Source organism: Sinocyclocheilus rhinocerous, unplaced genomic scaffold, assembly GCF_001515625.1.
Source record: "Sinocyclocheilus rhinocerous isolate Xijiao unplaced genomic scaffold, SAMN03320098_v1.1 scaffold888, whole genome shotgun sequence".
Lineage (NCBI taxonomy): Eukaryota > Metazoa > Chordata > Actinopteri > Cypriniformes > Cyprinidae > Sinocyclocheilus > Sinocyclocheilus rhinocerous.
In genome coordinates, this window is record NW_015634016.1 from 266,098 (window position 1) to 281,772 (window position 15,675).

The following is a 15,675-nucleotide window of genomic DNA, read 5'->3' on the forward strand; positions in this document are numbered from 1 at the left end:
ACTGGAAAAAGTGGTATTGGTGCATCCCTACTTTTAATCATTTTATTTGCATCCTTGCTGAATATAAGTATTAATTTATTTAATAAAAATTGAATGACCCTAAACTTTTGAACAGTAGTGTATCATGTCAATAATGTATTAGTATTGTATTGCATTTATTTAAACTTAGCTGTTTTTTATTTAGTTCTGCTAATGTACATGAAACAAACAAGGCCTCTATAAAAATGTAATTGTCTCTTTTAACTGAAACTTAAGATTTTAATTCCTATAGCTGCTGCAATGAAAATTGGCTTGTCCCAATCACAGCCAAACATGTTTATCTGCTCCTTAAATATGTCAGATGTGTCCGACTTCTAGCTGAGGTGAATGCTGCAAAATTCTTTTCTCCTAATATTTTTTTCCTCTGTTGTGTCTTTGTATCTCTAGTCTTTTAATGAGTTCGAGATTGAGCAGCACCAAGAATGCGCATATGATCACCTGGAGGCCTTTGACGGCGACTCGGACAAGACGCCTATCCTGAGCCGTCTGTGTGGCAGTAAGATTCCAGAACCGCTCATTTCCACAGGCAACAAGATGTACCTGCGCTTCATCTCCGACGCCTCAGTGCAAAGGAAAGGCTTCCAGGCCACTCATTCCACTGGTAACTACCCTGTCTTTTCTGTGTCTGATTTTGATTATTTGCATGTATTGGATCAGATGTGATTCAAGTGTTCATACAAGCAATTCTCATGTCATGCTGACAGTTTAACAGACCCCTCTAGTGGATCATTACTGCATTGCATGTTGACTAGAGTCCCTGAAGTTTTGCCTTTTCTCATTTGACTTGTTGCTAAGCTCTGCCCACCCTGGTTATTGTTGCTTATTACAGTCAACTGAGAAGAGAAGAGATATATTTGTCAGCTATTACTACTAGTAACATTAGTTTAAGTGAACAGAACTGTTTCTAATAGGATGAAGGGTCAACAGATTTTTAGAAAATCAGTGATGATCAACAGTACATGTGTGTCTTTGTGTGTAGAATGTGGCGGTAGGTTAAAAGCAGAAGCACGGCAGAAGAACCTGTATTCTCATGCTCAGTTTGGGGATAATAACTACCCCGGCCACACCGACTGCGAGTGGCTCATAATGGCAGAGTCGGGTTATGGCATCGAGCTCACCTTCACCACCTTTGAGGTAGAGGAGGAGGCCGACTGCGGGTACGACTACATCGAACTTTACGATGGTTACGACACTGGAGCGCACAAACTCGGACGCTTTTGTGGATCTGGGGTATGAGCAGTGTGTGCATGTGTGATACTGATGAGTTTATTTTCTTATATCATAAAGCTTCCTATATGTCTTCAACTGACCCCTCTCTCTCTGTTTAGCCTCGTGAGGAGCTTTACTCTGCTAGCGATGCAGTGTTGATTCATTTCCACTCTGATGACACAATCAGTAAGAAAGGCTTCCATATCCGCTATACTAGCACAAAGTTTCAGGAGGCACTACACACACGCAAGTAACATCTCCCCGAGAGGTGAAAGAGACTCCAGAGAGACTAAGTACAGGGATAAAATTTTACAAGGAGAAACAGACTCCAGAGAACTATTGAGATTGATTTATGTCAATGAGAAAACCTGCCGTGATGTTTCCTGCATTGGATTTGCCTCTTTATGTTCAGCCACTACGGAAGTGCTGTCATACTGACCCTAAACTCCAATCAGCTGCTCTTATGTGTAGGATAGCTCCGCCCACTGGAGTGGTATCCTGCGCTCTCTGACTGGACCAGTGTAGTAAATCAACCCCTGGAAAAAAACACACACTCATATACAAAAGTTTTGTTGGCTCACCATTCTTCAGATAAGCCAGTTATATATAGAGTTGCACACTGAAACTAAGACACAATGACAATAAGACAACAAGGAACTGCTATTGTGTGTGTGTGCATTTTGCTCTGGACAGCATGGACAGTTTGGCTGCTGATGCCACACCACACTGTACCTCAAATAAACTATGTGTGTATGTGGATGTGTGTGTTTGAGAGAGAGAGAGAGAGAGAGAGAGAGAGGCCTTCAAATACCAGCCTGAACTCATTCAAATGTTTTTAAATTCATGTGATTGTAATTTTACAATTATTCTGTTAGCTTTATGGCAAAACCCATTTTCAGAAGTGCAAAAGTAAATATGTAGCCCTATTTAACAATAAGCTTCCTTGCATACATGTAGCCCATTGTTTACGCTGTGACGACACAAGTGGTTAGAACTACACGACAGTGGGTCTTATTCACAAAGCATGCGTGCACATGAATTTGTGCGTGAAATCTGCGCAAACATCATGATTCAATGATAACTTTCACGCTAAGATTTATTGTATGTAAATCACATGCTCTGGGTGGCCTTATAATCGTGCTAGGATGAAATGTTATGAATAGATGTTTAATATTAAATATATTTGATCATATACCTTGAAAAGCAGCATTATAGTTCAAGTTGAGAGGTTTCTTTGTATAACAATGCAGATACATGTATGTACAGCTGGGTGTCGATTGAGTTTGAACTGGTTTTGAGGATGGCACACTTGGCATTGCTCTAGGATCTTTCTGCACATGCTTTTAGGTGACAAAAGACTGCAAAGAAAAGGCTGTGTAGAATGTCCTTGCATGGAGATGGATTTGACGTGTTTTATGCAAATAACGTCGCCACACTCATTTAAAAATACTCAGTTAAGAACAAATTCATGTGCTTACATAAATTAGGTGGAAACAATTGTGAGAAGTGTTCCTGTGCTTACAAATACAAAAGAATCCCTGCAGTTTTAAGTGAATGAGACCCAGTGTCTTGTGCTTCATTCGTGAGCAGGCCCACAAGGAATCTGCATTGCTGTTACATTTACTCTACAAAGTTGCCCCATGCCTTGCGTGTTCACACTTTGCATTATTTGATAATGCTTTCAGCTATCAATAAGAGTGTTCCATTTCACGCAATTTATTCTGCAGATTTTTTTTCTTAAAATGTGAAAAAGTCTGCAGATTCCATCTGGGCCTTATGAGTTGCAGAAACCATGTAAAGTTGTTGTAATTGTTTTGTGTGTGTGAGAGAGAGAGGGAACTGATAGAATATACTCTTCCAGTAACGCCTCCTGAAGAAGTGAACAATGAACATGATGTGAACAGGAAATTATGTTATAAAGCCTTGCATAAGATTTCCGATACAGCTGTGACAACTGACTACAACCACCTTAACCCTGTGCGCGTTATATGCACTTAACACAGAAAGACTATGGAACTGTGTTCTCCAATCATGGAAATGAACCCGTGAGCAGTACCAATGAAGCTGAAAAAACTCACAGAGCAAGGGAATGATCTCTGTTGCTATATTCCCAATGTCAAGTTTTCCCTGCTTGGAAAAAAGCAAAGTCGCTGTTGAAGGGAATTCCTACGGTGCTATTCAGTGTCTCAAAAACACGACAGGTCCCACGAGGCAATGCTCCAGCCATTCAGTGAATGCGTTGGTGCAATGGAGAGGCAGCATTGAAATAATGTTGCTCATCAACACAGAAAGAACACTGACAAAATACTCACAGCATTGACAGCACTAGTGTTGTGTAGGAACAATTATTGCCTTAGAACCAAAATGTACATTGTTGCACATGATGTTTCTGTAGATAATTGTTTTTTTTTCTTCAAATAATTATATTTTATTTGATATTAAGTTTAAAGAACTTGAACCTTTATGTTAAGAAATTTAAATCGTCTGACCTGAAGCCGTCCCCTTCTGTCCAGTTATACAAACACACACACACACACTTGTCTGCATATATGCTTATACATGATCATGTGCACACACACACAAACTAATGTTACAATAATCTTAATGCTTTAAAGTCAGCAGTAAGACTGTGTGAACTGTGATGTATGTGAGCATCTATTGGTCTGTGTGTGTTACACAGCACAGGTCATGTGACTGTATTTCTGTATGTGCCAAGTTCCTGTTGATTCCACTCTAGATGATCTATGAGAACTATGACGTATAACAATGTGAAACATGATTTATTCACCTGTTATATAATCAGCCTAATGATGAAGGACTCTTCACTCTCAACAGTGATTAAACTCATGTCAGGTCAATTAAATGTATGGTCTCATTTGTTCTTACTCTCTCTTCCTCTTTTCTTGTAGGCTACATTAGACACATTAGTAGTGTGCTCTCTGCACTTATAAAAGTGATTAAGTGAAAAGTTATAAAAGTGAAGTGTTTTTTTTTTGTTTTTAAAGGCCAATGAAAGTCAATATATATTTATGTAGATAGAAAGGTCAGAACTATGTTATATTTGAGCTTCTTCATAATCAAACATTGCCTCAGCCAACTTCAGGAGATACCTTGTCATACAATACTGAAGCAATTGCCATAAACGTTTTTGGTTGTTTTTCCTCATACAAATGATTTATTATACTCTACATACATACCCACATACATAAATAAACGCATACAGTAGTTAAAATTAAGTTTTAATATGTAATGTACAAATATTAAAATTAAATATTTGAAAGGGAAAATATCCAAGGAGGCGCCAACACTTATGTTAGTGGTCTACTCTTCAAATGTCATATTAAAGCAATAAGCCCCAAGAAGCCGTGGTTTACAGTGAATGTATAACTGCTAAGGGGCGTTGTTAGGCACGACGCGAAGCGGAGTTACCATATACGTATTCCATTTACGTAGTAAGGTTTCACAAAATAAAAAATAGCAAATAAAGTGTAATGATATTAATAAAACATTATTCTTCCACCAATCAATGTAGTTCCTCAGAATCAGTTGTGGTTGCAACAAAGTGGTTGCCGAGCAACACAAACGTAAACAAAGGTGTATGTTTGTAGAGTAATTTACAACAGCTTCGAACGTGGCTCAGAATCAAGGACCGGAACTATCCGTTTTATAATGGCTGATTAGGTTGCTAATTTGTGTTTTTATAGGCACATCAAAAAGCATAGGCTGTCTATATTTTGTTTTATTAAGCTTTTATGCATCTTGAAAAAGGTGGTTGCTACAAGTGGACTAAATTGGACTGAACTGTTGCCAGGGACATTAAATATCATAAATCATAAATATTACCCTCATATTTTACAATTGATATTGTAAAATTGTCATATTTAAGTAAAAGTCAAAAGTGAAAGATGCCTTTATGGATGTCTCAGGTAAAGTTAATTGCCAATAATAATAATAATTATTATTATTATTTTAAAATATTTAGGTAATTGTATTAAACTAACTGATATTAAAACTACTTGAGTATCAAAAAAAGTAGGTAGGCCTACAGGTAGATTTTATAAATAATGGCACAGCTGACCATCGTTGCTGGACTGTATTTAGAGCAAATTACTCATAGGATTAATCTTAATGTTAATTTATAAATATACTTTTCTTTAGTATTAGATCATGTTTGTTCTTAATGATGCTACATAATTGTCTTTTATTAATGTAAAACGCATTGTTGGCATGAAGTAATATGTACTGGAGAAACTGGTAATACCCAGCTAAACTTAGGAGCATAAACATAAAGAAAAGACTTGTTCTGTGCAAATAGCCTGTTGGAGGTTTATTTGGTGCGCTTCTGAAGATTCAGATTCAGATTCAGATTGATGATTCGCGAAGTGAATCATTTGGACCTCCTCAGACCTTCAGAGTTTTGCTCCAACCTTGGCAAAGTTGGCAATCCTTGATCTTTGTGAACCGGTTTGACCAAACTGATCAATTGATCTTTAATTTTTTTGTGTCTGCAGATTGTTCAAAATTCATACAAAGTTGTCTTCATTTGTGAAGATTATAGCCTATTGTGGAAAAATCCTACAAAAACCTACATTCCTTTGGCTAAATAGACCCTTATGCAATAAATGTAATTTTTAAATCATTTGTGTATATGAATCAGGTGGGGATCACTGTGGGGATCAAATGAATTATTGAACAATCATAAAACAATGCTAAACTATTATAATTTTTTTAATTTTCAAAATAACATGAATTATATTATAATTTTATTTTTGTTAAATTATATATTATCAGTGACAGTATTGCTCTGTGAATAATAGGTGTCTGTAATATCAGAAAACTACCACCAGATGGCAGCACGCTCTTTAACATCAACATAAGGCCACGTGGACAGGAACAGATGAAGTTACACAAACGTTGTCTAATTTTATATTTGTGCCTTTAAAAAATCAGGTAAGTGCGGTCTGGGGTGGAATCTTAATTCGGAGGATATAATCACACAAGAAATCTCAGTTCAAGTGTATATCATCAATCTTTCTAGCTTTTTTCTCTCTGTGTGTTTGTATAGCTTAGTTTTTTTTAGCTGCATTGATTGGATTGTGTTTATTCTGTTGTCATATAGGCTTGAGGATTCGTCCTTTCTCTTTCTCTTTCACCCTCATTCTTTCTGGGTAATTGCTTAGAGATAACATTGTGATTTTAATTGGATTTTCCTTCAGCACTAATCAAAAGGTCTCTTTTGATAACTAGATTGGAGCCAACAGACCAATTTAGATGTTTTTGTTTTTTGTTTTTTCGTTATTACAATAATGCAGGGCCATAACCACTGTAGACAATATATTAATGAATGATGAATACCTAAATTGCAATCTATTTCAACCATTACTGATTGTATCACTCTTTGGCAGCCTTGTGTTTTCCAGTGACTTTCTGTAGTGATATTGTTATGCCAGTAGGTGGTGGCAAGTGACATTGAATCACTCACTCCACTGATTCATTTAAAACACTACTGACTCGTTCAGGAATGAATCACCACTGCTGTGTGTTGCTTGGAGACATAGAGGTTGAATCTGCTTTGGCTTCGTTTGGGACTACTTTCGCCTTCAGAGCAAAAATAGACAAAGTAACTGGCCTAAAATGCAAGTTATTCAGTATTAACTTGTTTATTGAACTGTTGTATAAAAAAAAATATCACACTTACAATCGTGCTGTTGGTCTGAATATCAGAATTACAATAGCACCTGTGATATGCAGTTACAGTTGTGTTTATAACTTTAAATGCTCGTGAGATTATATATGTATGTAATTGTAACAGTAATTCCTTTTATTCATTCTGTCTTTCTTTCTCATTTTCCTTTTCTCCCCCATCTCTCTATTTGTGTCTGTCTGTGTCTGGTTGTTTCATTAGTTCGTATTGATGAATGGATCAGGAGATTTAAGTGGATGAGTTACATTGATCTGTGCCACACACACACACACACACACACACACAAAGTCACCTCTATAAACAACAGTTTCAGATGAAAACAACCTCTCTGCTTTCCTCATCTCTCTCCTCTCTTCTCCTTTCCCCTCTCCCTCTCTGAGCACCTTCCTCTTTTTAATCATGATGATGATTGCACTCTTTTTGTCTGCCAGTAAAAGCCTTTTATCACCCACCTCTCAGATAACTGGAAAGCCCCATTATTCCCACACAATCACATACAGTAATTCCAGGAAACACACGCTGATTCTTTGCACACACCTGTTGTGGTAGGTTTAGTTCTTCTGTTGCTACGCCGCATACCTAATTATTATTATTTTTACACAGTCAATTAATGGATTAACCTGCCTGACCCTTGACAGACATGGAAAACCAGACAATGTTAAACAAATTAGAACAAATTTCCTCGGCCTTTTTTTTTTTTTTTTCAAATGTGATTTGATATGATTATGACATGGGTTGCAGTTTTGTTGGGCACAATTTAGAATTTAACAATTGACTCATTTTCAATTCATGAGAGTGAACTGAACTGTTGAATTGGCTATTACATAAAGAATGTTAAATTGAAATTGAAATCAGAATAAAAAGAAAAGAAAAATATAATTCAAAGAAATTCACAGAACAGAGGAGTTCCATTAGTCATCAAGTTTTTTGAGAAAATAAATTATTAATTTTGACTAATTTTGACACACACACACACACACACATAAAATATACATAAAATACTTTTATTCTGTAGGTATTTTTTTTATACTGGATATACTGAAAAACTTCATATGTTGCGTTTAACATGTCTTGGTAATTCATATGAAAAATGAAATGTTCTACACTTACATAGTGGCATAGTCATACATTGGCATAGTGCAAGTGAAAAGTTTGTGAGTGCAAGAGTAATCACTTTTAAAGCACTGTTACGAAATCTTATGTATAGATTTATCTGCCGGCTTAATGCTTCTAAAAATGATATTATTGTGGGTCTATCGAATATAAGGTTTGAACTACACGGTATCAGTCAAAGCTGTGGAGACATTGGTATTGCTGTATTTTGTAACTCTTTATTGGGTGTGATAGATGCTATGGGTTGTATATGTAGTCCTATTGTCTTTTTAAAATTTGGACCTTGAGTCTGTAATAAAGTTTGATTGATTGATTACAGTTGTTATATAGGTTTAATTCTATTTCCTTAAATTCAGCTTTCAGCCACAATTCTGTGTCCTGTCTGTTGCCTCAATTCAGTTTCAGCAATATAGATAGAATTTTAAAAGACATCCCGATTCAATTGATGGCCTGGCGGATATTTTTAATGAAACCCATTTAACATCTAACCAATTGTAAATGCAAATATTGTTGACTTTCTTCCAGTGGCTCATGTGGTCTTGGTGATGTGTGCCTAATGCAATAATGTTTTGTAAAAAACTAAAACATTTTATTCATTTTGAAACCCAGGAAGTATCAGAATGTCTGTCTCTTTAAAGACTCAGAATTGGACAAAGTAGCATCTGCTTTAAGTGTGCCATCAAGTAGTTACAAACTATAACTCTCCCAGTCTTCTATTTGCTCTGGTTGCTAAGCATTGCTGGAAATAGTTTATTACCCAATGCAATTCCACCTCCATCAGTTTTCTGCTGGGAACTGTAGACACACACACAAATAGATCAATATGACCCCTAGGGAAGGTTAGGGCCAGTATTTTGCATTTACAGTAAAATCTGTGCTTGGGTAAAAACCCATTTAAAACCGTTCTGCTAAAAACTGCACAGGGCAATAATAACAGAAACTATGAATCGATGAGCAGCGGACAAAAGTTGTGTTGACCATGTGACCACTTCATTTTTAATGGGCTTCTTAAACGCTGATATGGGCAGAAAAAATCCTCCATCTTGCTAAACACAAGATAAGGGAGGTGGAACAGTCACTGATCGAAGCTAATGATTTTCTCATTAAATTGGAGGAAAGGACAGAGACAAAGAGTCAGAGAGAGCGAGGATGGGGGGAAATGTTTCTTCCTCTTCTTATCCTGCTGTAGAAATGACACGTGAAGATAAACCTTCCAGCAGAAGTGTTCAACAGTGCTAGTTAGTTAGCCACCAACTCAGGCCTAGTAGGTAAAACCAAATACTTTACATTGATTTTGATGTGCATATATATTAAATAGTTAAAATCTGCATTTATTACCTTAAGGAGCTATTTCAACCTGTCTGCATCTGTGAAAATGACTGCTTGGTTTAACAACAACACAGATTTAGCTTTTTTTCTGCACAAAACACAAAAGTAGCCTAAAAATGTACAGAAACAGCTTTTGCTATACAGTGAAGCTGTCAAGTTCCAAAAGGGACAAAAAAAAACAAAACATAAAAGTAGTTTAATATTTTGTGAAGCAAGACTTCTGAAGCTATTCGATATTTTGATCTATCTTCCTGTTTTTTTTAATTGTTTGCATATTTGTCACACTTAAAAGATTCAGATCATCAAACAAATTTTAATATTACATAAAGATAACCTGAGTAAATACAAACTGCAGTTTTGAAATTATGATTTCATTTATTAAGGGAAAAAAGCTGTCCAAACCTGCCTGGCACTACGTGAAAAAGTAATTGCCCCCTAAATCTAATAACTGGTTGTGCCACCCTTTGCAGCAACAACTGCAATCAAGCGTTTGCGATAAATGGCAATGAGTCTTTCACAGGAATTTTGGCCCACTCTTCTTTGCAGAATTGTTTTCATTCAGCCACATTGGAGAGTTTTTGAGCATGAATGGACTGTTTAAGGCCATGCCACAGCATCTCAATCGGATTTAAGTCTGGACTTTGACTAGGCCACTCCAAAACCTTAATTTTGTTTTTCTTGAGCCATTCAAAGGTGGACTTGCTGGTGTGTTTGGGATCATTGTCCTGCTGCATAAACCAAGTGCGCTTGAGCTTGAGGTCACAAACTGACGGCCGGACATTCTCCTTCAGGATTTTCTGATAGAGAGCAGAATTCAAAGCAGCCCCAGACCATCACACTACCACCACCATGTTTGACTGTTGGTATGATGTTCTTTTTATGAAATGCTGTGTTGGTTTTACGCCAGATGTAACGGGACACACACCTTCCAAAAAGTTCAACTTTTGTCTCATCAGTCCACAGAATATTTGCCCAAAAGTCTTGGGGATAAACAAGATATTTTTTGGCAAATGTGAGACAAGCCTTTGTGTTCTTTTTGGTCAGCAATGGCTTTTGCCTTGGAACTCTCCCATGGATGCTGTTTTTGCCCAGTCTCTTTCTTATTGTTGAATCATGAACACTGACCTTAATTGAGGCAAGTGAGGCCTGCAGTTCTTTAGATGTTGTTCTGGGTTCTTTTATGACCTCCTGGATGAGTCGTCGTTGCGTTCTTGAAGTAATTTTGGTAGGCCGGCGACACCTGGGAAGGTTCACTACTGTTTCAAGTTTTCTCCATTTGTGGATAATGGCTCTGACCGTGGTTCGCTGGAGTCCCAAAGCCTTAGAAATGGCTTCATAACCCTTTCCAGGCTGATACATGTCAACTATTTTGTTTCTCATCTGTTCTTGAATTTCTTTAGATCGCGGCATGATGTGTTGTTCTTTAAGCATGCTTCACTTTGTCAGACAGGTTCTATTTAAGTGATTTCTTGATTCAACAGGTCTGGCAGTAATCAGGCCTGCGTGTGGCTAGTGAAATTTAACTCAGCTTTCTAAAATGATGTGGTTAATCACAGTTCTTTCATGATTTAAGAGGAGGGGCAATTAATTTTTCACGTAGGGCCAGGTAGGTTTGGACAGCTTTTGTCCCTTAATAAATTAAATTATCATTTAAAAACTGCATTTTGTATTTACTTGCATTATCTTTGCGTAATATTAAAATTGGTTTGATGATCTGAATCTTTTAAGTGTGACATATATGCAAAAAATAAAAAAAACAGGAAGGGTGCAAAAACCTTTTCACGGCACTGTACATTAGTCATGTTTTATGAATTGATTCTTCTTGTGCCATTCTGTTGTAACACCTGTATTATTATGGTGGCTATATCAGTGCATTTTAAAGGGGTCATATGATGCGATTTAAATTTTTCCTTTCTCTTTGGAGTGTTACAAGCTCTTGCTGCATAAAGAAGATCTGTAAAGTTGCAAAGACTAAAGTCTCAAATCCAAAGAGATATTCTTTATAAAAGGGCCAATCACAACGCACTGGATAGCTGGCCAATCACAGCACACCTCGCTTTTTCAGACCGATGAGCTTTGTAAAAATCGACGCGTTTCAGAAAGGCGGGGCATAGAGGAGAAACAATAATGTACAGTATGTGGAAAATAATGTTTTTTTTTAACCTTAAACCGCATAAACACATTTCATTACACCAAATACACAAAATACTGTTCTTTTTAGCAGCATCATATGACCCCTTTAAAGTAGAAAGCAGATTTTGATAGTTCATGTAGATTGGTATATTTTATGTTTTTACGAGTAAAGAAATATATGGTTATAAGTTGTTATATACAGGCACCAATATGCCATCCCATAATACCTGAAACGATGCCACTGTTTTGTCTGTCTGTCTGTCTATCTATCTATCTATCCATCCATAATTTTAACTTTTTTTAAACAGTGTAGACAATTGTACTTTAGGGTTTGACAAAAAATAATAATAATGGCATGCAGGTTTGAAATAACATGAGGGTGAGTAAACAGATTAGAGTGCGTAGACCGATTTATCCATTTTGAGGTGGACTATTCCCTGAACTTCACTATATATAATCTAAATGTCTTAAAGATATTCTGCAGTGGCTTTATGCAGCATATTTGGGTGCTATTGTTTCCTAAATTTAGGTTGCTCCTCAAAAGAGAATTCTGAACTGCAATGAAAAATTAATTTAGATCACGGCCTTGTGTGTGTTCCAGGAAAATTAAATAGGTCTTCATTCAGCTAAAGCTGGAATAAACCTTGTTTTTATTTTTAAAGAGGCTAAAGGGTCAATGCTATATGTGTTGTGAGTCTTGATGTTGTTTTGTATTTGAAGTGGTTTGAGGCTGAACTTCTTCTAATTTGGCTGATTATGTAAGAGAATTTCAATCTGAAGCCTCTGTCTCTGCGAGATTACGAGGAAAACTGATCTGGTAATCTTGAAAACATGATGAAACCAGTGATCAGTCACCTATAAAAATAGATTGCGTTTTGTTTTTTTAAGAACTGCTTGCAAATCTTTTGTTGCTTTTTGTGTGTTTGTGTACATTTAGTACTGCTCTCTTTGCATTCAAACCTATTTGCATTCTGGATCCTTTGTGTTTGTGTGTGTGAGACTTCAATCCAAAGCCAGCAGTAGTGTGATTTTTCTATGACAGGAAGAGGAAAAGCTGTTGAATGAAAACACTTTCTGTTTATCCAGTTGGTTCCTTTTAGAGAGCTGTGGACAGACACAAACTAATACACACTCACACAGCCTTACATTACACACATGCATAGTACGATTTAGTATGAATTCTTGTAGTTTCCAAGCCAATAATTTCTCTTTGCATCATATTTTAATTGAATTTTGCATATGTATTTTAATTCAGCAAGAGATTAAATTGCACAACAGAACTACAGTGTAATCTTGATCCAGAGACACACATACACACATTAGTTGACAGGCACATGCTTGTGTTTTAATGATTAAACAAGTGTTCAACCTCACAGATGCCCCAGTTTACTTGTGTGTGTGTGTGTGTGTGTGTGTGTGTGTGTCTGAGTCTAGTTTGTGTCTTATGTATATTCATAGAAATTCATACTTTTGTTATTTTTTTGTGTTTGTGTACATTTAGCTGTACTGTACGCTCTCTTTGCATTCAAACCTAACTATGTTTGCATTCTGGATGCTTTGTGTTTGCTTTGTGTGTGTGTGTGTGACTTCAATCCAAAGCCAGCAGTAGTGTGATTTTCTTTCAGGAAGGGGAAAAGCTGTTGAATGAAAACGCTTTGTGTTTATCCAGTTGGTTCCTTGTACAGAGCTGTGGGCAGACACACACTTACACAGCCTTTCATTACCCACATGCACAGTACGATATGCAAAACATATTTAGTACGTGTTCTAGTAGTTTCCAAACCATTGATTCCTCTTTGCATCATATTTTAATTTAATTTTGGATATGTATTTTAATTCAGCAAGAGAGATTAAATTATCCAACAGGACTACAGTGTATTCGTGATCCAGACACACACACATACACACATTAGTTGACAGGCACATGATTGTGTTTTAATGATTAAACAAGTGTTCAGCGTCACAGATGCCCCAGTTTACGTGTGTGTGTACAGATGAGAAATTGTGGCATATAAAATATTAAAATTGCATTTATACATAATGCAGCACTAACCAGACCAGACACAGGATTTGTCTTTCTCCTTCTCTGACACACACACACACACACAGAGAGAATTACTGTACAAAAACTGTTTTGGTCTGTGTAACTTTATTTGAGCAAATTATACTGTATGTATACTGTAAAAAACAAACCAAAATGTGTTATCTCTATAACAACAGCTGGACAACACTGATAAAGGTGGCTCCTTTGACCTCTGAAACAGATTATCAAACTCATTCGACCAAATAACTTTTTTTCCCCAGAAAACACCACAATGTCCATAGAAGGAAATGTATATTTTCATATGCACATCATGAAAACAAATCTGACAGAAAATGCAGAAGCACTGAGAGGGACGAGGAGAATAAGTGGCAGCAGCAGCATCTATCGTATGATTTGTCGTCTACAGTAACATATGCAAACTAACTAATCATTTTCACTTTCTCCTATAGACCAAAACAACAGAGAACGTGACGCAAAAACCGCTCTTTTTTTTATTTATTCATATGGCAGTCAAGTTCTACATTCTAACACTAAATATCATCTTCTCTCTTTATCCCCAGACCTCTTTTCCACCGCTCCTCCATGTTGCGTCAAAGGCACCTCATGCCCAAGGACTGCCAAAGTGTTTACAAGATAAGTGTGTGCGAGTGTGTGTGTGTGTGTGTGTGTGTGTGTTTAAGCCTCTGTAAATAGCATGACTCTGTTCTCTTCTAACATCGACTGCAGTCACATCGATTTTATTGTGTGGTCACTCTAGGCCGGGTCTTAACAATTTTGTTTGCTCTAGAACATATCAAACACTGATACATTTTGATAGTTTATCTGTAATTTTAAGTATTCATTCTGCTGATGAAAAAAAAAGTCAATGTAGGTATGTGATTTATGGTGAACCGTTATGAGACGTATGAATATGGATGTTAACTCCTCATGGCATGACGGTAAAATCACATCCTATCAGGTGCAAAGAGTTACAGAGCGAATTGCTCATGAAATCATGACGTCAGGTGTGTTGGCATGTATTTCGTATGTGTATTTGTGTGCATGTTTATAAGTGCAAACATTTAACCCTCAATAATCTCTCATCAAACCCGCTTATGAATTCCTGAACTTCCAGGTCTGTCAATATATGTATTCACTTTGGATGAATATAAGAAAAGTAATAAAAATGAAATGTGGTTATTGAGTATTGATATTAATTTTGTACAAATGTTATACGGCACAAGGGTAGATGAACCCTTTAGTAATGTTAGTACTGCACTCTGCCGAGATCACCTAGAAACGTGCTTTAAGACCAAATGAAAGTCTGTCATTTATTTGGTTCCTTGTTTTTAAATGCTTTAAAATAATAATTAAAAAAGACAGCGGAAAACGGATTATGATAGGTACCCATACTCATCATCAATTTGTTCATATTCATCATCATCATCTCCCATCTCCTCTTCATCATTTACAACATCACCATCTTCATCGTCTGAGAGCAGAGAGTCACCGCTGCCAAAATCTCCGGAAGACTCCACAGCTGCAAGGTAAAACAGTAGCTGTTTTCATTTCTTGACTTCTAGCTGTTAGAATGAACACATTTCATTGCTGTTTTTCTTGAGTTTAAAGTTTTGGAATGAGTAAGATTTTTTTTTTAAATATGCTTTTATCAGAAAGGATGCATTTAACTGATAAAAAGTTAAATGAATAGAAAAATAATGTTACAAAAGATTTCTATTTTAAATAAATGTCGTTCCTTTGCACTTCCTATTCATCAAAGTGTCCTGAAAAATATGTAGCACATGTATCATGTATCCTGTTTCCACAAAAATATTAAGAAGCATAACTGTTTTCAACATTGATAATAATACAATTGTTAATTTAAGCAGCACTATGTAACTTTTGGCGCTCTAGCGGTTAATAAACAGAACTGCACACATCCCGCGGAAGAACATTCCAACCGGAGCTACTTCTCTTAAGTTTATGGCGATTCACGCAGGTATGTGTTACTCCGCAGCGGTGACGACCCGACCAGGCTACAATAGTCCAAATATAAGTACTTATTATAAGTGTACCGGAGTGATTCGGAATAAGACAAAAACGCGGTTTGGAAGATGAATTCATG

The 15,675-nt window shown here is 36.5% G+C and overlaps 1 protein-coding gene and 1 pseudogene across 1 annotated transcript in view; one reads left to right on the forward strand and one right to left on the reverse strand.

Annotated features, from left to right (window-relative positions):
* tll1 (tolloid-like 1) overlaps positions 1-2,057 on the forward strand; it is a 62,528-nt gene extending 60,471 nt beyond the window's left edge. Inside the window, exons 20-22 of the mRNA XM_016558892.1 lie at positions 427-640; positions 1,019-1,269; positions 1,368-2,057. Of these exons, the coding sequence (XP_016414378.1) occupies positions 427-640; positions 1,019-1,269; positions 1,368-1,502 (600 nt within the window). The 3' untranslated portion in view covers positions 1,503-2,057. The remainder of the gene's footprint in view (positions 1-426; positions 641-1,018; positions 1,270-1,367) is intronic.
* Positions 2,058-13,656: 11,599 nt separating this feature from the next.
* LOC107745066 (testican-3-like) overlaps positions 13,657-15,675 on the reverse strand; it is a 48,302-nt pseudogene continuing 46,283 nt past the window's right edge.